General features: G+C 44.8%; 1 protein-coding gene across 7 annotated transcripts in view; it reads left to right on the top strand.

Annotated features, from left to right (window-relative positions):
• Nucleotides 1-1,253: 1,253 nt before the first annotated feature.
• The window catches only part of CNNM1 (cyclin and CBS domain divalent metal cation transport mediator 1), a 68,516-nt gene continuing 46,910 nt past the window's right edge, over nucleotides 1,254-22,859 (top strand). For 2 of the 7 annotated variants that reach the window (XM_063627323.1, XM_055252415.2), the window contains exon 1: nucleotides 1,266-3,121. In XM_063627323.1, the coding sequence (XP_063483393.1) occupies nucleotides 1,549-3,121 (1,573 nt within the window). In that variant the 5' untranslated portion in view covers nucleotides 1,266-1,548. Of the gene's footprint in view, nucleotides 3,122-22,859 lie in introns of all 7 variants that reach the window. The other 5 variants (XM_055252422.2, XM_063627352.1, XM_055252407.2 and 2 more) reach the window with 5 other exon arrangements.

The raw sequence follows: 22,859 nt of genomic DNA, 5'->3' as shown, positions 1-22,859 counted from the left end.
TGATAATAGATCTGTATTTTGATTGCAGTGATGGTCACATACATCCATACACGTGATAAAATGATAAAGAACTATACACGCACACATTACACCAATATCAACTTCCTGCTATTGATATTGTACTATAATTAAGATGTAACCGGCCAGGCACGGTGGCTCACGCCTGTAATCCCAGCACTTTGCGAGGCCGAGGCAGGCGGATCACCTGAGGTCAGGAGTTCGAGACCAGCTTGGCCAACGTGGTGAAACCCCATCTCTACCAAAAAAAAAAAAAAAAATACAAAAATTAGCCGGGCGTGATGGCGGGCGCCTATAATCCCAGCTACTCAGGAGGCTGAGGTAGGAGAATCGCTTGAACCTGGAAAGCAGAGGTTGCAGTCAACCGAGATCACGCCATTGCACTTCAGCCTGGGTGACAAGAGCGAAACTCCGTCTCAAAATAAATTAATAAATAAATTAATTAATTAAAAGATGTAACGGACGGGTCGCGGTGGCTCACCCCTGTAATCCCAGCACTCTGGGAGGCCAAGGCAGATGGATCATTTGAAGCCAGGGGTTCGAGACCAGCTTGGCCAACATGGTGAGACCCCATCTGTACTAAAAATAGAAAAATTAGCTGGACGTGGTGGCACACTCCTGTAATCAATCCCAGCTACTCAGGAGGCTGAGGTAGGAGAATCGCTTGAACCCGGGAGGTGGAGGTTGCAGTGAGCCAAGATTGTGCCACTGCACTCCACCCTGGGCGACAGAGCAAGACTCCATCTCAAAATAAATAAATAAATAAATAAATCTCATATAAATGTGTGTGTGTACAAATTTATACATAAATACTTTTAACACAAATGGTAGCATATTATACTTGCTGTTCTGCACCTTACTTTGTTTCTACAATTACTTTGGAGATTTTTTTCCATATCACATATACAATGGATCCACCACATTATTTTTTATTGCTGCATAATATTCCATTGCACAGTGGTTTCACTTATTTCAACAGTTTCTTATTGATGGACATTCGGATCTTAACTAGGACCTGAACTTAAATAATCCAGAAATTTTTGCAATAATGAAAGGTCAGTTGGAGTTGAGGCTAAACGTTTTCACATATTCAAGAATTGACTCCAGAATATTCTTTTGACCAGAAGGGGGAATGCAAGTGGCAGGAGAAGCAAAAAGCTGGGAAATTTCCCGGGCCAATGGGGAAGCAGTGGAGCCGGCAGGGAATTACTGCCGGGTAGGAGTTCGTAGAGGGGCACCTTACTTTTGGAGTAGGAGGCCATGCTGCAAACCCAGACTTTTCAGGCTGCATCTCAGATACACCGAAGTGTGTACCCGCTACGCACGGTGCGGTGATGCCTGGCCACCTCCAGCCTACCGCGGGGACCTCCTGCCCAGGCGGAGTCTGAATGCTCACCGCCACCAGCCCACGCGCGCAGTGGGCGTACACGTGGTGACCTGCCTGCGGCTGGGTTCCCGGCTCCGGCTCCTCCTCCCTCCAGCTCTCGCTCGGCTTTCTGCAGTATCACGTGCAGCCGCGCTGGGTGCAGGATGGCGGCGGCCGCGGCGGCGGCAGCAGCGGTGGGTGTCAGGCTCCGAGACTGCTGCAGCCGAGGTGCTGTGCTCCTGCTCTTCTTTTCTCTGTCTCCTCGGCCCCCGGCCGCCGCCGCCTGGCTGCTGGGCCTGCGGCCCGAGGACACTGCTGGAGGCCGCGTGTCCCTGGAGGGGGGCACCCTGCGCGCCGCCGAAGGCACCAGTTTCCTCCTGCGTGTCTATTTCCAGCCAGGACCGCCGGCCACCGCCGCACCGGTGCCCTCACCGACCCTCAACTCGGGGGAGAATGGCACCGGCGACTGGGCTCCGCGGCTCGTGTTCATCGAGGAGCCCCCGGGCGGTAGCGGCGTGGCCCCCAGCGCGGTCCCCACGCGCCCCCCGGGACCGCAGCGCTGCCGCGAGCAGAGCGACTGGGCATCGGACGTGGAAGTCCTGGGGCCCTTGCGTCCCGGGGGCGTGGCAGGCTCGGCCCTAGTCCAGGTGCGAGTGCGGGAGCTGCGCAAGGGCGAGGCGGAGCGGGGCGGCGCGGGCGGTGGCGGGAAGCTCTTTTCGCTCTGCGCCTGGGATGGGCGCGCGTGGCACCACCACGGCGCCGCCGGGGGCTTCCTGCTGCGCGTCCGCCCGCGGTTGTACGGCCCAGGCGGGGACCTGCTGCCCCCTGCGTGGCTGCGGGCGCTCGGGGCGCTCCTGCTGCTAGCCTTGTCGGCCCTGTTCAGCGGCCTGCGCCTGAGCCTGCTGTCGCTGGACCCGGTGGAGTTACGGGTGCTGCGGAACAGCGGCTCGGCCGCCGAGCAGGAGCAGGCGCGCCGCGTGCAGGCCGTTCGCGGCAGGGGGACCCATCTGCTCTGCACCCTACTCCTGGGCCAAGCCGGAGCCAACGCGGCCCTGGCTGGCTGGCTGTACACCTCGCTGCCGCCGGGCGTCGGGGGCACCGGGGAAGACTACAGCGAAGAGGGGATCCACTTCCCATGGCTGCCGGCGCTCGTGTGCACCGGCGCGGTATTCCTGGGCGCCGAAATCTGCCCCTACTCAGTATGCTCGCGGCACGGGCTGGCCATTGCCTCGCACAGCGTGTGCCTGACCCGGCTTCTGATGGCAGCCGCTTTCCCCGTGTGCTACCCGCTGGGCCGCCTGCTGGACTGGGCGCTGCGCCAGGAGATAAGCACCTTCTACACGCGGGAGAAGCTGCTGGAGACGTTACGGGCCGCAGACCCCTACAGCGACCTGGTGAAGGAGGAGCTCAACATCATACAGGGTGCCCTGGAGCTGCGCACCAAAGTGGTGGAGGAGGTGCTGACCCCCCTGGGAGACTGCTTCATGCTGCGCTCAGACGCGGTGCTCGACTTCGCCACTGTCTCCGAGATCCTGCGCAGCGGCTACACTCGCATCCCAGTGTACGAGGGCGACCAGCGGCACAACATTGTGGACATTTTATTTGTCAAGGACTTGGCCTTCGTGGACCCCGACGACTGCACCCCGCTCCTCACTGTCACCCGCTTCTACAACCGGCCCCTGCATTGTGTTTTCAATGACACCCGACTGGACACGGTACTGGAGGAGTTTAAGAAGGGTGAGCAGTAGTCTATCTTCTCTCCCAACTCTTATCCCCTTCAAAGGTATTATCCTTTCCTAACCACGTGAGGCTCTAGGTACCCAAAGCAATTTCTCTCCTATGGTACCAAAAACCCAAGGAAGACTCTACCTCTTGGCTCCCTGGCTATTTTCATCTCACTTCTGCCTCACTTCTTGCTCCTGATTGAGCCCCAGGCCTCTTCCCGTCTACTTGATTCACAAGATGCACCATATTCCTTATTTATTCCATTCCATCAGTGTTTTTCCAAGACCTACCAAGTGTCAGATGCTGTGTAGGTGGGAGATAACCCTTGAAGATCATTGCATAGCTCCCCACCTATTACAGGAGGCACATCTACAGGTTCCCATACAAGCAGCCTTTGCTTTAAACTCCTCCCAGGGCTGAAAGCTCACTATTTACAGAGGAAACTAGTTCCATTGCTGGACAGCTCCAGTGGCTGACAATGTTTCCTCATATAGAGCAGAAATTTGTGTCTCCAAATCCTCCTAGCTCTTCTGCCTTTTGAATCATGTAGACTAAACCCAGACACCTTAGACGTTCTTCCCCATACTTAACTTCCCATCAGGTATCGATTGCACACATATCAAGTACTCAGGTCCAGGGCCGGGCGCGGTGGCTCATGCTTGTAATCCCAGCACTTTGGGAAGCCGAGGCGAGAGGATTACTTGAGCCCAGGAGTTCAAAGCTTCAATGAGCTGTAATCCCACCACTGTACAAAAGAGCAAGACCCTGTCTTTGTGGGGGGGAGGGAAGTACTCAGGTTGGGGTTTAAAAGTTGACTAAGGCAGTAGGATCCTTGTAATTCTGGGAACTGTGGTCCTGTGAAATAGGATAGATCTGGACCTGAAGAAATATTCTGGGTAGAGGAGATCCTAGAAAACTTGTATACCCAAATGAGTGGGGTTTCCTTCAGCGCTATCACTATCCTCCAACCCTCCTGCCCAAACTCAAGCTTGCTGTCATGCTTATAACATGTTTACTTCATGTCTGAGTTTGTCTTCAGAAAGTGCCTTCTGGTGACTACAAGTTCGCTCAAGAAAAATCAGCCTGGATACATTAGAGTCACCCCTCTTGGCATTACACAGTTTGACCGTCCCCCTAATTCACCAGATTTGGCCCAGAACCCTTGATTGTTTTTTAAAATCAAATCTACTTTCAAGAGTCAACATTGAGAGCATTCAAAAGACTATCTCAGAAACCCTGAAAGCAAGCCCAGACATCATAATTTCAAAACAGGGACATAATTAGAATAAGTGTAGAACTTTCCAGAATGACTCCTTTGAAGGAGGCATTCATCTGATATGAGTTGGAATGTTTATTAAAAACAAAAACCAAAAAATCAATCCCTTGACTTCAGATTCAGGCTTCAGATATAGCTTCCTAATGGCTAGCAGTACTCTCATTTGACTGCATTTTGTATAAATTTTTTGTCAAAAATTTAATGTCATGATAATTTGAGCCCGAGGCTGCAGTGAGCTATGACTGTGCCACTGAACTCTAGCCTGGGTAACAGAGCAAGACCGTGTCTCAAAAAAGAAAGAAAGAGAGAAAGAGAGAGGAAGGGAGGGAGGGAGGGAAGGGAAAATTCAATCTCACTACTTTAACATCATAAATAATCTTTAGAACTTTGAATGCAAACAAATCTGGGGTCTTGTTCCTGCCACAATATTTTGAAATCATATTAAATATTAAAATGTAGCCTGGAAGGGGGGAAAACGGTCTAAAAGCTACTTTCAGTCTCAGATTTGAGAGAACAGCCCTAGACTTTGTGTTGGTATGATGAGAAGGGAAAGAAATGTATATATGGCAGCTATTTTAGTCCATTTTCGGCTGCTGTCTCACCCTGTTCCGTCCATCTTGCCTTAATCCTTGCATTCATAGTTCCCGCTGCAACTTGAGGTTCATCTATCCACTCTTAGAATTATGCTTACAGTTTGTGTATCTTACAGAAGTAGGGTCTTAGATCTGGGCACTGGGTGGCATAAACCACAGAAATTTATTTCCTCAAAGATCTGGGGGCTAGCAGTCCAAGATCAAGGTGTCTGGCAGGTTTGGTTTCTTCTGAGGCGTTTCTCCTTGGCTTGCAGTCACCACCTTCTAACTGTGTCCTGACATGGTATTTCCTCTGTATGCATGCATCTGTGGTGTCTCCTTGTGTGTCCAAATTTTCTCTTCTAACAAGGACACCAGTCAGATTGGATTAGGGCCCACCCTAACGGCCTCATTTTAACTTAGTCACCTCTTAAAAGTGATAGTTAAGATACAGAGCAGTTAAGATAGTGTCTCATTGTCGTGTGCTGGCAGATGTTTTAAATGAAACTCCTATGAACTCATTCATTCATTTGTTTAGGTTTGTTTGTTTGTTTGAGACAAAGTTTCACTCTGTTGCCCAGGCTGGAATGCAGTGGCGCCATCTCGGCTCACTGCAAACTCTGCCTCCTGGGTTCAAGTGATTCTTCTGCCTCAGCCTCCCAAGTAGCTGTGATTACAGGAGTGCACCACCACGCCTGGCTAATTTTTGTATTTTTAGTAGAGACAGGGTTTCACCATGTTGGCCAAGCTGGTCTCGAACTCCTGACCTCAGGTGATCCACCTACCTTGGCCTCCTAAAGTGCTGGGATTACAGGCGTGAGCCACTGCACCTGGCCTCATTTAGTATTTTTTAAACATCTATACAGTTTTAGGCAACAGGGGAGACAAGAAGACTGTCCTCAGGAGGTTAGCAATATGCAGGGCATAATGAGCAGTCCTTTGAAGCAGGAATTGTCATATTAACTCTTATATCCCCAGCACCTTACACAGTGCCTTGTACATAGTAAGCTGTTCCAAAAAGTTGTTATTGATCTGAAATGAATCCCTGTGCAGAATTTCTAAACCTGGTCTGAAAAAAAGCTCCTTTAGTGTTTTATTAATAGGTACTTTGTATTTAGGTAGATCACTAAAGAGAAGCAAGCCATTACAGAGAATACTATGCCAAGGAAGATATTTCCACCTGCTTTCATAGCCTTGCTACTTCCTCAAAGTAAGGTCCATGAAACAGCAGCATGAGTCTCACCTGGGAGCTTATTAGAAATGCAGAATTTTATGCCTCACCGTAAATCCACTGAATGAAAATCTGCATTTTAGCAAGCCGCCAGGTGGCTCCTATGTGACATTAAAGTTTGAGAATCATTGCCTTCAGCGACCCCTTATTAACAGTGTTTGGTAGATCTACTTAGGATAGACTATAAGACATAATGAACAAGGTGGATGTTCTCAGGCTGCAAGCTATATAAAATAGTGGTCATTTTCTTTAGGAGTTATACATTTGCACCATAGGTTAGGAGAGGAAAGCTGGGTTGAACTGCTTTTCTTTACCTTTAAAAATAACTTTTTTGGCTGGGTGCAGTGGCTCACACCTGTAGTCCCAGCATATTGGGAGGCCAAGGTGGGTGGATCACCTGAAGTCAGGAGTCCGTGACCAGCCTGGCCAACATGGTGAAACCTCATCTCTACTAAAAATACAAAAATTAGCCAGGTGTGGTGGCACACACCTGTAATCCCAGCTAATTGGGAGGCTGAGACAGGAGAAATGCTGAGACAGGAGGCAGAGGTTTCAGTGAGCTGAGATCGCACCACTGTACTCCAGCCTGGGTGACAGAGCAAGACTCTGTCTCAAAATAAATAAATAAATAATTTAAAAAAAATTCTAAAGCAGGTCTTTAATAGCTCTTCCATTTTCCTTACTTCCTTGCGTCTCAAGTAACTTAACCACCAACAAACCCCTTAGAAGGTAGAAGAGGAAAATGATGATATTAATAGGAGCCACAGTTACCATTAACTGAGCACCAACAATTCTTCCAGGCACCATGCCAGGCCCTTTACATACTCAGAACAACCCTCCTGGATAGATGTTATTAACTGCATTGTACAGATGAAGAAACTAAAGCTCGGATCAAAAACATGACTTGTACAACTTTCCATAACTAATAACTGACTGAATTGTGATGTGAACTACATCTGTAGGACCCCAAAGCCTGTTCTTTCCCTGCTACACCTGTCTTATTCCTTCCTCTATCCTGGAATTCCTGCCACCCACAGGGTTCAAAGGTAGCCTTTTCACCTCTGATTGCAGCCCATGGCTGCAATGGAGGTGAATCCACCTCTAGTTTCTGCAGGTTAGTAATGTAGCTTTATAATTACAGTAATTGCTAACGTGCATATTGAACTTGATAAAACATTTCTATATACCTTCTCTTGTCCAATCTTAAACAACTCTGCAGTTACAGGTGATGATATGGGATTTTATCTTTTTACTTCTTATGAGTTGCAAGTCTTTAGAAGTGGGTAAGAGGAAAATGGTCTTTCACACTAGAGTGCTAGGTTTACAAAAGGGAACAGTGTTTCTCACCACTGGACTGTAATTCCTTGAGGGCAGAGAATGAATCTTACTTACTTTGTGTTCTCAGGACAAGTACAGTGACCACCATGGCTAGGGGATGTATAAACATTTATTGAATAAATGGTTTTAAATACCTAACTTCTTTATTTCTATGTTTGAGTGAGGTGAACCCTAAGTACAGAATAATTAATGTGGTTCCTTGATCCAGGCAAATCTCTCCTCTTCCTCTTCATGGGCCTCTGTCCCCAATAAGTGGCACCACTTGTCCCTTTAGTCTCCCAGGCTAGAAAACTTTCCTTTGCATTCACCTCATCCTATTAATCACTGTCGTCTGCACAGGCTGTCATTACAAAATAGCATAGACTGGTGACTTAACAGAAATTTATTTTCTCGCAATTCAAGGCTTTGACGTCCAAGATCAAGGTTCTGGTCAACTCAGTTTCTGGTAAGGATGCTCTTCCTGGCTTGCAGATGGGTTCCTTCTCTCCATGGCCTTTCCTCAGTGCATGCCCACAGAGAGCAAGAGGCTCTGGTCCTCTCTTCTTAGAAAGACACCAATCCTGTGGGATTAGGGCCCACCCTTATGCCATCATTTAATCTTAACTACTATACTTCCTTAGAGGCCTCTCTGGGTGTCGTTAGGGCTTCAACATATGAATTTTGTAGGAAGACAAACATTCAGTCCATAACAATCACCAAAGCTGGCCAAATAATTGGATGCCAATATTGCATCCAACTGCAGTCATATGTCATTTTGGTCAATGATAGACTCCTTGTACGATGGTGGTCCCATAAGATTACATTGGAGCTGAAAAATTCTTGTCACCTAGTGATGTCCTAGCAGTCATAACACCTAACATCGTCATAAGGCAACACATTACCTTTACTATGTTTGGATAAGCAAATACTTACCATTGTGTTACAATTACCTACAGTATTCAGTACAGTAACATGCTCTACAGGTTTGTAGCCTAGGATTAATAGGTTATAACAGATAGCCTATATGTGTAGTACACTGTATCCTCTAGGTTTTGTGTGAGTACATTTTATGATGTTCACACAATCATGAAATTGCCTCGCAATGAATTTCTCAGAGAGTGTCTCCATAGTTAAGCAGTGCATGACGATTTCTTAAGTCTGTACATAATTTAATCCACTATTTGTTCCTCTTAGGTTATTCACTGATTTTATTCAACAAATAGTTGTGTTGGCACAGTGGAGAACACCACCAACATAGTCCTTGTCTGCATAGAGCTTCATTCTAATTCAGGAGACAGAAATTTAACAGGATAGTGATTAAGAACATAAGATTCGGCCAGGCGTGGTAGCTCACACCTGTAACCTGAGCACTTTGGGAAGCCGAGGCAGGTGGATCATTTGAGGTCAGGAGTTAGAGACCAGCCTGGCCAACATGGTGAAACCCTGTCTCTACTAAAAATACAAAAATTAGCTGGGCAGTAATGGGGCACACCTGTAATTCCATCTACTCAGGAGGCTGAGGCAGGAGACTTGCTTGAGCCTGGGAGGCGGAGGTTGCAGTAAGCCAAGATCATGCCACTGAACTCCAGTCTGGGCAACAGAATGCGACCCTGTCTCAAAAAAAGAACATAAGACTTACTGGAATGCCTGGGTTGATACTGGCCCTGGGCAAATTACTTAACTGTTTATGTCTGTTTCATTAGCTGTAAAATGAAAATAATACTAATATTTACTCATAAGATTGTGTGAAATATTAAGACTATTGCATTATGCTTACTTACTACCTGTCATATAAGTACTAAGTAGATGTTAGCTATGATTATTAAATATAAACACAAGTCTCTTACTCATTTATGCAAATGCCTCCTAAGAAGTTACACTTTTTCACATTTTTGTCTCCCTCAAATTCGTTCTCTCTAGTGCCACTAAAATAATCTCCGGTAATGTCACTGCTTAAAGCCCTTCCGCAGCTCCCTGCTGCCTACGGGAGACAGGCTAAGCTGGTAAGGCAGCCAGCAATGCACTCATGACCTGCTTCCTGCCCTCCCCTCCAGCCTCATCCCTGCCACAGCTTTACCCTCCAGCAACGCTGAACTCTGTGGTGCACTGTGCTATTCTTGTCTTTGTCCCTTTATTCACACTGCACTTCTGTCAGGAATATGCTTTGCCTGACTAATTCATTGCCAGCTCTTTGACACTCAGCTCAGGGGCCTCCTCCTCTGGGAAACTTCTCCTGTAAACCCCAAAATACAAAAATAGATTTTTTGGCCAGCTTCATTGTTTTATGTGCATATCTCAGTCATTGAACTAACAAGCTGTACTATCAGCGTTTGTTTATAAGTGCCTCCCGCCCATATAATGAGCATCTCCAGGGCAAAACTTATCTATCTTTGTAGCTCCAGCAGCTAACGATGGATATGACACATAGTAAATTTTCAATAAATGTTTGTTTAAAGACTGAATGGATGACTTAAGGAGTTAAACTTTAATATAATGGAAGAGATCTGCAGAGCACTAGTAAATGAATTAAATCATTTTGGACTATGCAGCAGAACAGATCAAACTTAGAAGTTTGTTAGTGTTAGAAGAAAAGTGTTGCATCTATTGTTTCTCAGCTTCTTTAGGTACATCTATTAATATTTATTACAACAATTTCTTTTCACATGTAAAGCACTGTGCTAAGAGTTAGGGGTAAGAGATAAAAATCTCTGTTCCCAAAGAGCCTAAAGCATAGTGGATGAATAGCACTTCCCTTTGCAAAGCTAGAAGGCAAGCTGGACATCACCTTTCCCATGACTTCCGGTGACCTTAAATTTACAAGTCATGTCTCAGTATATAAGTACAGGATATGGGTAAGACAGACCTTGGTACATAAAGCATTAAAATGAAAGTGCTATACTAGAAATGAAAAAATGCAATGGGAACATGGAGGATACAATAACTATGACTAGGTGGCATTTTTTTTTTTTTTTGAGATGGAGTCTCACTTTGTCGCCCAGGCTGGAGTGTAGTGGTGTGATCTCACCTCCCGAGTTCAAGCGATTCTCCTGCCTCAGCCTCCCAAGTAGCTAGGACTACAGGCTTGTGCCACCATGCCCGGCTAAAGTTTTGTATTTTAGTAGAGACGAGGTTTCACCGTGTTGCCCAGGGTGGTCTTGAACTCCTGAGCTCAGGCAATCCGCCAGCCTCAGCCTCCCAAAGTGCTAGGATTGCAGGTGTGAGCCACTGCACCCAGTCATATTTTGCTTTTATAAATTTTTTACTGAAATTTATGTTTCTATAATTTATACAGAAACAAATTTAAATATAGAATAGTAGAAAAAAGAAGTATGAAAATCATATGAGGATAATCATCCCACTGTCCTGAAATAGTAACTCAATATTTTGTTATATTAAAAATATATTGCACATAATAATGAAATTCTTAAAAAGAAAACAAAAAGAAAAACCCATTGTCCTGCCATCAAGCACAAATCAAATGTCCCATTCTAATCCTGAGTGATTTTCTTATAGGATGGTATTTTTGCTATAGTTTCCTCAAGGTTGAGTTCTATAATTTGAGAAGACTAATTTTAAAAATGGAGCCGTAGAGATATATCATACTTCTTAAATTTACTACTCTATTATTGGATTGCTTTTAGGAGGCACCGAGTTCTGTATAGACAACAGGGGAAAGGAATAAAGCTTTGTTCTGAAGTCAAAGCTTCTGAGTAATACAGCACTGACTGACATTTAACTCAATTAAACAATTTAGCTTTGCTGGGCTAGTAACACCATCTTTACAAACAAAAGAGCACAACCCACGTATGCTAGGCTGCTCCACCTGTACACTAGCATGGCTGTAACACAGCCTACTGCACAATCTATACTCAGTCTTTGCTTATTCATTGATTCATTCAGTAAACATTTTTTGAATTCCTGCTTTGGGCCAGGCATTATACTAGACTCTGGGAACACAGTGGTGAGCTAGGCAGACATTATGGAGCTAAAAATATCCTCTTCCATCTTTGGTCTTCCTGCAAGTGGTCTGTTGCCTAAAGCAGGGATCCCTAACCCCCAGACTGCAGAACGGTACCAGTTTGTGGCCTGGTAGGAACTGGGCCGCACAGTGGAAGGTGAGCAGTGAGCAAGCATTACTGTCTGAGCCCCACCTCCTGTCAGATCAGCTGGGGCATTAGGAGCGAGAACCCTATTGTGAACTGCATATGCAAGGAATCTAGGTTGCGTGCTCCTTATGAGAATCTAATGCCTGATGATCTGAGGTGGAACAGTTCCATCCCCAAACTGTCCCCCCTCCCACCCTAGTTCGTGGAAAAATCATCTTCCACAAAACCTGTCCCTGGTGCCAAAAACGTTGGGGACCTCTGGCCTAAAGTATTCCAACCAGCCAGTAAGTGCTCCTGGCCCAGACACACAAGGTGGCCTTTTCACTGCAGAATAATCTAGTCCAAAAAGCCAGTGTTTTACTTTACACTCCAAATGCTGACCTTAGCTATTTTTGCAGGAAGAATAACCATTCCATTGCTTAATTCTATACCTGCCAAAGCATTAGTGCTCTATTCTTTGTCTTCCATAAAAGAAAATAAATTTTTTCATCCACAGTTACATTTCACTGTTATAAATAGATGTATTACGTTTTTAAAATGTGTTAAATGTTGCTAAATAATAATCAGTAAAATTTGTAATGAGATGCTTACTTTCTAAACAATACAGAAAACAGTAAACCAAGTGTAGTCCATTGTATATAGAGAGAAAGAATGAAAGGAAATGAAAAAGTGAAAATAATTAATATTCAAGATGATAAACTTGTGGGGTTTTTTCCTTTAAACATTTTCATTGTGATTGTTATAATGTTGTTATATTCTTTTTTTTCCAGCCTGGCAAAAGAAATGCCAGGTAACAATAGAATCTGAACTGGAAGGGGCACTAAAAAAACCTGTGAGAGAATCTCATTCACACTTTTTTCAGATTTAGTTATCTTTTCCAGGCCATACCAGCCTTCATTGTCAAACTTGTCTTTTTATCTATCTAAATCCCACAGGCTGCAGTTAAATTCCATTTTTTCTATTTCTCATCCTTTGTGAATATTCTTGTATTTGAAGAATATCATAGCTCATCTCAATTCCATTTTTTAGCTACCAAATACATTTGATTGTGTTTCTTGCTCCCTTGAAGCGTTTGGGTGTCTCCGAGGAAGGTCTGTGGGTTTTCCTAGTAGTACTGTCTTAAAACGAGTTCCTTCTAGGCCCATGTTTGGGGATTCTGGGACCTTCAATAACAACTCTAAATTCTCTTTTTATTTGCTACTGTTATGTTCCTTTTCAAAATGGGATTCTCAATTCTTTTCTTTCTCTCTCTTCCCTCCTTCCTTCCTTCCTTCCTTCCTTCCTTCCTTCCTTCCTTCCCTCCCTCCCTCCCTCTCTCTCTCTCCCTCTTCCTTTCTTTCTTTCTTTCTTTCTTTCTTTCTTTCTTTCTTTCTTTCTTTCTTTCTTTCTTTCTTTCCCTTCCTTCCTTCCTTCCTTCCTTCCTTCCTGTATTGAATGGCCATTCTTCTCTCTGGTCAGGCCTGTGTTAGGCACTGGGGATGCAGTGTGGACAAGACAGACACCATTCCTGCCCTCCTAGGGCTTGCAGTCGAGTAGGAGAGAGACACCAAGCAATAAATAATTACAAATTGTCCTAAGTGAGTTGAAGAAAAAGTATAGGGAGCTCTGAACATATAATAGATAGACTTGGTCTTATAGGTAAAGATAGACTCTCCCTCGCCAAGTGGTATTTGGGCTGAATCCTAAAGGACGGTGACAAGGAGTTCATCAGAGGAAGAGCTTCCCAGGAGACAGGAACAGACATGCAAAGGCCCTGAGGAAGGAGGGCCAGCATGGGTGCCATGCCGAGCTCCTGGGCTGTGTAACATCCAGGAGGGAAAGTGCCACCTCTGCCAGCCACCCTCCTGTTTTCCCCCAGTGACTCTCAACAGCGTCTGGGCAGGTCAGTTCAGTAGTATGTACTGAGTACCAGGGCTCGGCAGATAGACATGGATATAAATGCAGTGCTGACCCTGCCCTCCAGGAACAAGAAAGAAGGAAGGGCCATGATGGAAATGATGATACAAGGCAGCCTGGGGTACAGGAAAGGGAATCCAGAAAACATCAGTGGGTGAAAAGGGAAGGGAGAAATAGTCCCTAGATGATATGAGAAAACTTTTCTGAGAAAGTGGAATTTCAGCTCAGCCTTAAAAGAAGGAGAAGGACCCTGCTAAGCAATTATGAAGGGAAGAGTGTTCCAGCTAAGGCAGGAGTTTCAGCTGAAAAAGAAAGGCAGCGGGGGAGCCGACACTGTGTCTGAATGCTGGGAAAGCCATTATCATAATGTTGCTTTTCTTCCAGCAAAATGGGGAGCTAGGCAGCTGGAGATATTTGTCAAACATAATTTTGTTTCCTTCAAATGCTAAAACTTTATATTTTAACCATTTTTGATGATGATATTTCTAAAATGTTTTATACCCATTCCTGCCTTCCTTAACAAAGGATTCTAAATATAACTTAATCTTTTCTTGATGACGCAGGATCATGATCATGAGAGTGTAGTTATTTTATACTGTATTCCCTATTTTTCACATTTTTCTCTGTCCTCTGGCTGACAGCTGTTAGTTCTCTTTGAATCTGCCTCCAGCAAATCCCTGTCCCACTATTCCCCACAAAACCACTTTTCCTGTGTTCATCTCACAGTTTCTGTTTCACTGATAAACTAAGTGAATACCATGTTGAGAATCATGTGCCTGATATATAGTATGCTTCAATCAATACTTGTTGGTTAAATGATTCGTTAGGCTTTGACTGTAAGCCTAGGGCAGGGAGTCAATGGAGAGACCTGGGACAGTTCTTTCTGGGACCATATTCAAAACAGTGGGAAGTCAGACCTCCAGATAATGGGTTGTTACTCTGCTATTTTTACAGTGTTGCTTAGCAAGCCAAACCACTAACTGGCTTAGATTCTAGTGACGAACAACTATTTTTTCATGCCCTAGTGATGTTGGTTACCATGGTGCTCTGGATGACACAGTTGGCTTTTTTATAATTGCCTTTTAGTGGCTCAAGAAGTTATTTTGTGATAAAGGTGTTGGTTATTTCTGATAAAATAGAGCAGGATAATTACTATAAAGTACAGCCTTTTTTTTAAGCTAGAGAAAGGGACAGTTTTGTTTTTCCAAATCAAGGTGGTTGCTGCAGGATTGGTAGAATAACATTTTTGTGTTTCTCTTCCTGATTTGGTAGAGAATGATTTCACTTGATTGTATAGATTAAGAACAACAACAACAACAACAAAAATCTAGTATGTGTCAAGGTAGCTGTTTCTCATCTCATTCCAAAGGAGGCTTTCAAATATTAAGATACAAAGATTAGGAGCTCAGAGCCCTTTATAAACACAAGAGGCTCTAACAGCACTGTTAAAATTCTGGTAAATATCATTGCAAAGAAGTATCCTGTAAAACCAAACTGTTTTGTAGCCCAGAGCTGTTTAGACTTATAAAAGCATAGAATTTTAGAGCCAGAAATGGAACCTTGGTGATCACCTGGTCCCATCTTTTTTTTTTCGTTCTTTTTTTTGAGACAGAGTCTCACTTTTGTCGCCCAGGCTGGAGTGCAGTGACAATCTCGGCTCACTGCAACCTCCACCTCCCGGTTTCAAGCAATTCTCCTGCCTCAGCCTAAGTAGCTGGGATTACAGGCACCTGCCACCACTCCCAGCTGATTTTTGTATTTTTAGTAGAGACGGGGTTTCACGATGTTGGCCAGGCTTGGTCTCAAACTCCTGACCTCAGGTGATCTGCCCATCTCGGCCTCCCAAAGTGCTGGGATTACAGGCATGAGCCACTGTGACCGCCCGGCACATCTTTTATGATTGAGAAAACTGAGGCACAGAAAGGACAAATCCTAAAAAGAGCAATGATAATCCCTCATAGTTGCAAAGGCGTTATGTTTATTTATCGGCAAATTTTTTAAATGGCCATATAAACAAATATCACAGCCATATAAACAAAATTTCCAATTTAGTAATTTATTTTGTGCTCACCATAAATGTGAGGTCAGCATTTTTTATCCCCATTTTGTATATGCAGCACCAGAGATCTAAAGACAGAGTGTTCTGCTCAATGTTAGTGACAGAGGTGGAACCAGAACTCACATGTCTGACTTGCCACCTCAGACCATGGAGCCATGGACACAGACAGAGGGTCCCAGAGGCCTGAACTCAGATCCCAGCACCTTCGTTGACTAGCTTCGACTGGGGCAGGTCACTGTATCACTCTGAGACTTCTTTCTTTTTTGTTTTGTTTTGTTTTTTTGTTTTGAGATGGAGTCTCCCTCTGTCGCCCAGGCTGGAGCGCCGTGGCATGGTCTTGACTCACTGCAAACTCTGCCTCCTGGGTTCAAGTGATTCTCCTGCCTCAGCCTCCTGAGTAGCTCAGATTACAGGCACCCGCCACCACGCCCAGCTAATTTTTGTTTTGTTTTTTTTTTCAGTAGAGATGGGGTTTCACCATATTGGCCAGGCTGGTCTCGAACTCCTGACCTCAGGTGATCAGCCCGCCTTGGCCTCCCAAAGTGCTGGGATTACAGGCATAAGCCACTGTGCCCGGCCTATTCCCCTTTTAAGAAGAAGGAAGATAGGCCAGGTGTGGTGGCTCACTCCTGTAATCCCAGCACTTTGGGAGGCCGAGGTGGGCGGATCACCTGAGGTCAGACGTTCAAGACCAGCCTGGCCAACATGGTGAAACCCCGTCTCTACAAAAATATAAAAATTAGCCGGGCGTGATGGCGGGTGCCTGTAATCCCAGCTGCTCAGGAGGCTGAGGCGGGAGAATCACTTGAACCCGGGAGGTGGAGGTTGCAGTGAGCTGAGATCATGCCATTACACTCCAGCCTAGGCAACAGAGCGAGACTCCGTCTCAAAGAAAAAAAGGGTGGGTGGGGGGGGATAGTGATACTACATTGTGAGTTTACTGTGAAGTCTGAAGGCAATTCCGGTATAGCCCTAAAGAGACTCCACCATTTGCCACTTACCTCCCTGATCTAGTTAAATGAATGTGTACAGTTAGTCATCTTGTATAACAAGTCCTTCCTCTCTCTAATCCAGCCCATGTAAAACTGTATATAATAAGAAAACAAAATTGAAAGCTGTTTACTTTGGGTAGGGCCCAGGGGATGAAAATTGGGCCGTGGGAGGTTCCTTCTATTTCTTTTATCCTGTCATCAGTTAGAATTCAGTTTCCTTCCCCATCACTCTGCCCTTCCTCAGACATCTCAGGCAAATAAAAAAACCTGACCATATAAACAAATATCACAGCCATGTAAACAAAACTCCTCAAAGCTCCAAGCAGTCTACTAAAATAAAATATCAGGCTAAACCTAAGAAGGTTTGGACTTGAAGGCAGAAGTGTAGCGAGGAGGTGGAATTGTGACTCCTTTCCCCTTCCCAGTTCAAAGCCATTCTCCTCTCTTGCTAATCACTAGGGAGGTGCCGGTCATTAGCTCAGCACGCCTCTAGGCATTAACAGAATATGTGCCCATTGCTCTTAACATGTCAGAGACAGTAAACCTGAGATTTGGCCTGGAATGTGGAGTCTGCATTGTGTTGGAAAGAGCACATGGTCAAGAGGCAGACAGACCTGGGGTTTTTCCTGGCTTCATCACATACTAATATTTGTCCTTGGATAAGTCACTTTATTTTTCCAAGTCTCAGTTTCCTCATCTACATATTAGTAATAACAGTCCCCCTTTTGCAGAGATATTATGAAGACCAGAGGTAACATATGCACCCAATGTGCAGTAGGTATTGCAGAAACTACTATGGCAAAAACTAGGAAATGGAGTCTCAGGATTCAGCTTGATTTAGATCAAAAATGATATGGAGAACACTGAAGAATCTGTAGGCTGTCTTCAGCTGCAATGAACACCTTCAAAAGCATGGATTTTAAGATCATCTCAGGTATCTAGCTTACTTCGAATAGTGCCCCTGAGAGTCCACATATCTCTCTTCTCCCAGGGACTAGCCTAGTTTGACCATACTCCCTGGCTGGCCCAGAGCTAAGTAACGACTAAAGTTGGCCCTGTTTGCCTTTCAATGTATCATCCTCATATCTGAGGTTGGTTTGTGACCTGAGAATGACACCATCTGCCAAAGCTTAGCCAAATCACTCTGGGTCACCATGGTGATTTTTAAGCAGGGGAACCTCGGTATGGTTAGTCTGAACCTGGAGAGAGAGAGTCAAACTGGCCGCCCAGGCAGTCTCCAAGACCAGTTCTGTATCTGAGAGGCCTGAGCTTAATGTATCCAGCCTTTTCTAGTTGGGTCTTGAAGCTTTCCACAAATCCTAGCCAGGGCCCAATTTTGGCTTCACCATTTATTGGCTGAGTATTCTTGGACCAGTTACTTTATTTTCTTTTATATTTTTTAATTTAAAAAAAATTTTTTAAGAGATGGGGTCTTACCATGTTGCCCAGGGTGGTCTCGAACTCATGGCCTCAAGCTATCCTCCTGCTTCAGCTTCCCAAAGTGCTGGGCTTATGAGCCACCACCCTTGACTCTGGACTGCCTCTGGACCAGCTATTTTATAAATAATACGTTTTGACATAGTGGTGGGAAAGAAGGCAAAAAAATGTACCAAAAAATCATGGGAGCCTTTAATGCAAGGAAGAAGAATTCAGAAATGATCCTGCTTAGTCTTAAATGATCCTCCTACATGTGATTGAGGTGGGCAGTAACCTCACAAATGCAGTATTTGGGGGATCGTTAATCTGGTTTTAGTGTACAAAATGTATTAGAGCTAGAAAAACCAAAAGGATGAATGGTTAGGATATTGGTGCAGTTGTCCAAGATGGGATGAGGGCATAGAAATTAAGGACACTTTGAATTAAAAGAGGAAAAAAAATCTCTTAGACTTCATTACATGCGAACACTCCTCCTCAGTCTCCTTTACTGGTTCTGCCTACATCATATCCACTGATGTATCTTCAGCACCTGGCACAGTGCCTACCCATAGCAGATGCTCAAATATTTGTTCCATGAATGTTGCATTTCTATGACCTCTAAATGTTACAGTGCCTCAGGTCTCAGAAATTGATCTCTTCTCTGTCTACTCTCATTCCCTCGGTTATTTCATTCATTCTCCCAAACTTATCAACATGAACTCCAGACTTACATTTCCAATTGCCACTGAACATCTCCACTTAGAGGTCTAAAATACATCTCAAACTTAAACCTGCCCAAAACTGAACTCCTGCTCTTTTTGCCAAACACACTCCTTAGGTGATCCTCCCACCTCAGCCTCCTTAGTAGCTGGGGTTACAGGCATGGGCCACCATGGCCAGCTAATATTTTTAATTTTTTATAGAGATGGGCTTTCACTATGTTGTCTAGGCTGATCTTGGAACTCCCGGGCTCAAGCAACCCTCCTGCCTCAGCCTCCCAAAGTGCTGGGATTACAGGCATGAGCCACTGCACTCAGTCGTATGTCTATTCTTAACACAGCAGTTTAGCAAATGAACGCAGAAACAGAAAACCAAATACCGCATGTTCTCACTTATGAGTGGGAGCTAAATAATGAGAACACGTGGACACAAAGAGGGCAACAGCAGACACTGGAGGAGGGAGAGGATTAGAAAAAAAATACCTATTGGGTACTATGCTTGGTACCGGGGTGACGAAATAGTCTGTATACCAAACCTCTGTGACACGAATTTGCCTGTATAACAAACCTGCACATATACCCCTGAACGTAAAATAAAAGTTAAAAGAAAAAAAAAAAAAACACAGCAGCTAGAGTTCCTTTTAAAGCATAAGTCGGCCAGGCACGTGGCTCACGCCTGTAATACCAGCACTTTGGGAGGCAGAGGCAGGTGGATCATGAGGTCAGGAGTTCAAGACTAACCTGGCCAAGATGGTGAAACCCCATCTCTACTAAAAATACAAAAAAAATTAGCCTGGCATGGTGGCAGGCACCTGTAATCTCAGCTACTTGGGAGGCTGAGGCAGAGAATCGCTTGAACCGGGGAGGCGGAGGTTGCAGTGAGCCAAGATCGCACCACTGCACTCCAGCCTGGGGGACAGAGCGGGATTCTGTCTCAAAAACACACAAAAACAAAAACATAAGTCAGATCATATCACCTTTCTGAAACACACACACACACACACACACACACACAAAATGTTACAATGGCTTTTTTTTATGTCACTGAGAGAAGACCCAAAGTCCTTACAAAGGCCTTCCTGGCTCTATCACATCAGCACCTCCCCTACCCTTCAACTCCCTGACCTTGGCTCCCACTACTTTCCTCTCCCACATTCTGCAGCCACTGCATTGGCCTCCTTGCCATTCCTTAAGCACATCAGTTACACTCCCAATGCATGGCCTTTACACCCTGTTCTACTGCGGAGATATCCACAGGGCTCCCTACCTCACTGCCTTCAGGGCTTTATTGAAACATCACCTCAGGGAGTTCATCCCCGGTCTTCCCTCCCTAAAATTGTAACACCTGCTCTCTCACTCCCACACACTCCCTCATCACTATTCCCTGCTTCGCTTTCCCCTTAGCACTGTGCTATATATATATTTTTTATATATATGATGTGTGTGTGTGTGTATATATATATATATATATGTATTTTTTTTTTTAACAACATCTCACTGTCACCCCGGCTGGAGTGCAGTGGTGCAATCATTGCTAGCTGCAGACTCAAATTCCTAGGCTCAAACAATCCTCCTGCCTCAGCCTCCCAAGCAGCTGGGACTGCAGGCATGCACCACCCCACCTAGCTAAATTTTTTTTAATTTTTTGTAAAGATGAAGTTTTGATTCATTGCCCAGGCTGGTCACAAACCCCTGGGCCCAAGCAGTCCTCCTGCCTCAGCCTCCCAAAGTGTTGGGATAATGGGCTTAAGTCACGGTGCCCAGCCTTATGCTATATATTTTACATATGTATTTGCTTTATTATCTCTTACCTCTACGTACAAGAGTGTAAGCTGCAGGAGGAAAATGATTTTGTGCATTGTGCTCATTGCTGCATTTCAAATGCCTAGAAGAGTGCTCAGCAGTGGTAGTCATTCAGTAACTACTTGTTGAAAGAATAAAGGAAGAAGAATTGAAACAATGTGGGGATTTTTTTCTAAATTGACATAAAGGAAAGATAAAAGATGACTCTTGGGTTATGACTTAGGGTAACTAGAGTTAATGGTATCATTTACTGTAGTCAAGACGGAGGAAGAGCAGGGGCAAGTGTCTTGAAGATTAGGAGTTCCCATTTGGGTAAGTGATTTTGACAGGAGGACAGCTCAAGCAAAATATCTCAAACAGGGTGGGTGTTCAAAATAGACATTGAGGCCAGGTGTAGTGGCTCACACCTGTAATCCCAGCACTTTGGGAGGCCAAAGTGGGCAGACTGCTTGAGCTCAGGAGTTCGAGACCAGCCTGGGCAACATTGCAAAGCCCCATCTCTACAAAAACAAACACAAACAAGCAAAAAAATAGCCAGGCCTGCTGGCTTGAGTCTGTTGTCCTAGCTACTCAGGAGGCTGAGGTGGGAGGATCCCTTGAGCCTGGGAGGTGGAGGTTGCAGTGAGCTGAGATTGCACCACTGCACTCCAACCTGGGCAACAGAGTGAGGCCCTGTCTCAAAACAAAAAAATAGACACCTATGTTCAGATGTAAATCCAGTTCTCAGGAAAGAGGTGATTGTGATATTTAAATTAATAGGCTTTGCTGGGATCTTTAATCAACAGGAGAGATGAGCAGAAGATCAAGGACAGGAACAGAAGTTCTTAACTGCAAGTGCCCATTAGAATCACCTGAAGAAGTTTTAAACATTCCAGTGTCCCAGCCTCATCCACGATCAATTAGATCAGAATTTCTGTGGGTGGGACATAGGCATCAGTATGTGACTCCAACGTGTAGCCAGGGTTGAGAATCACTGAGTCGGAGTCTTTAAGATATATTTATCTGTAGGTGAGGATTAAAAAAAAGGAATCCACAATGGAAATAGAAAAGTTCCAGTCATAAGGGTGGGAAGAGAAGTAGGGTAGTCTTGACTAGGATTTCTGATACCCAAGTGTGCATAAGAATCACCTGGAGATCTTCAGGAAATGCAAATTCTGATTCAGAAAGCTAAGATGAGGGCCTGAATTTCTGCTTCCCTCACAAGCTCCTAAGTGATACCATGTTTCCAATCCAAGGACCACACTTTGAGTAGCACATGTCAAGAGCAGTGTTTCTCAAACTTTAGTATGCATACGAATCACCTGGAGAGCTCATTAAAACAGCTATCTGGGCCGGGCGCAGTGGCTCACGCCTGTAATCCCAGCACTTTGGGAGGCTGAGGTGGGCGGATCATGAGGTCAGGAGATCGAGACCATCCTGGCTAACACGGCGAAACCCCGTCTCCACTAAATATACAAAAATTAGCTGGGTGTGGTGGCATGCACCTGTAGTCCCAGCTACTCGGGAGGCTGAGGCAGGAGAATTGCTTGAACCCGAGAGGCAGAGGTTGCAGTGAGCCAGGATCGTGCCATTGCACTCCAGCCTGAGCGACAGAGCGAGACTCAGTCTCAAAACGAAACAAACAAACAACAAAAAAAAACAGCTATCTGGACCCTACCCCACCCCGTAAGATCCTGATTCTGATTCTGTAGGGCAGAGATGGGACCTCAGATCTTGCATTTTGAACAAAGGCCCAGGTAGTGTTCATGCTGCTACTCCAAGGAATACATTTCCATTGGTACCGAGTCACCAAGACCAAGGTAAGAAAGAGGAGACACTCAATGCTGTCTACCAAATGAATAAAAGATGCTGCAAGCACACCTGGAAGAAGAACGTAGCAAAAGCCACTATATTTTATAAGGTGAAGGTCACAAGTGAGGCAGAAACCATAAAACCATAAAACAATTTTGCTTAGTTCTCTATTTCCAAGCAATATGCTTTCCTCCTAGCTTTTATATTTTATCTTGGGAACAGTTACCAAAGTGCTGTAGCTATTTTTGAAGAAGAGAGGAAGCAAATCAATTATTTGCCTTTTTATTCCCCTAAGGCATCGGAGGTATGCTAATGGAGTCCTTGAGAGCTCTTCTCTATGGATGTGCCTAAAGCATGTAGAATAGATGAGGCTATATTTATTAAAGACTTTGGAGGCTATATCAAAATACAATTGTGATGTTGCTGCCACTGCCTTTCTGTATATTTTTACATTTTTATTTATTTCAGGTTCCGGGGTATATGTGCAGGATGTGTAGGTTTGTTACATAGGTAAACATGTGCTATGGTGGTTTGCTGCACCTATCAACCCATCACCTAGGTATTAAGCCCAG

Source organism: Symphalangus syndactylus, chromosome 2 (assembly GCF_028878055.3).
Source record: "Symphalangus syndactylus isolate Jambi chromosome 2, NHGRI_mSymSyn1-v2.1_pri, whole genome shotgun sequence".
NCBI lineage: Eukaryota > Metazoa > Chordata > Mammalia > Primates > Hylobatidae > Symphalangus > Symphalangus syndactylus.
Note: the sequence above shows the minus strand (reverse complement) of the source record. Positions and strands in the feature narration are given on the sequence as shown.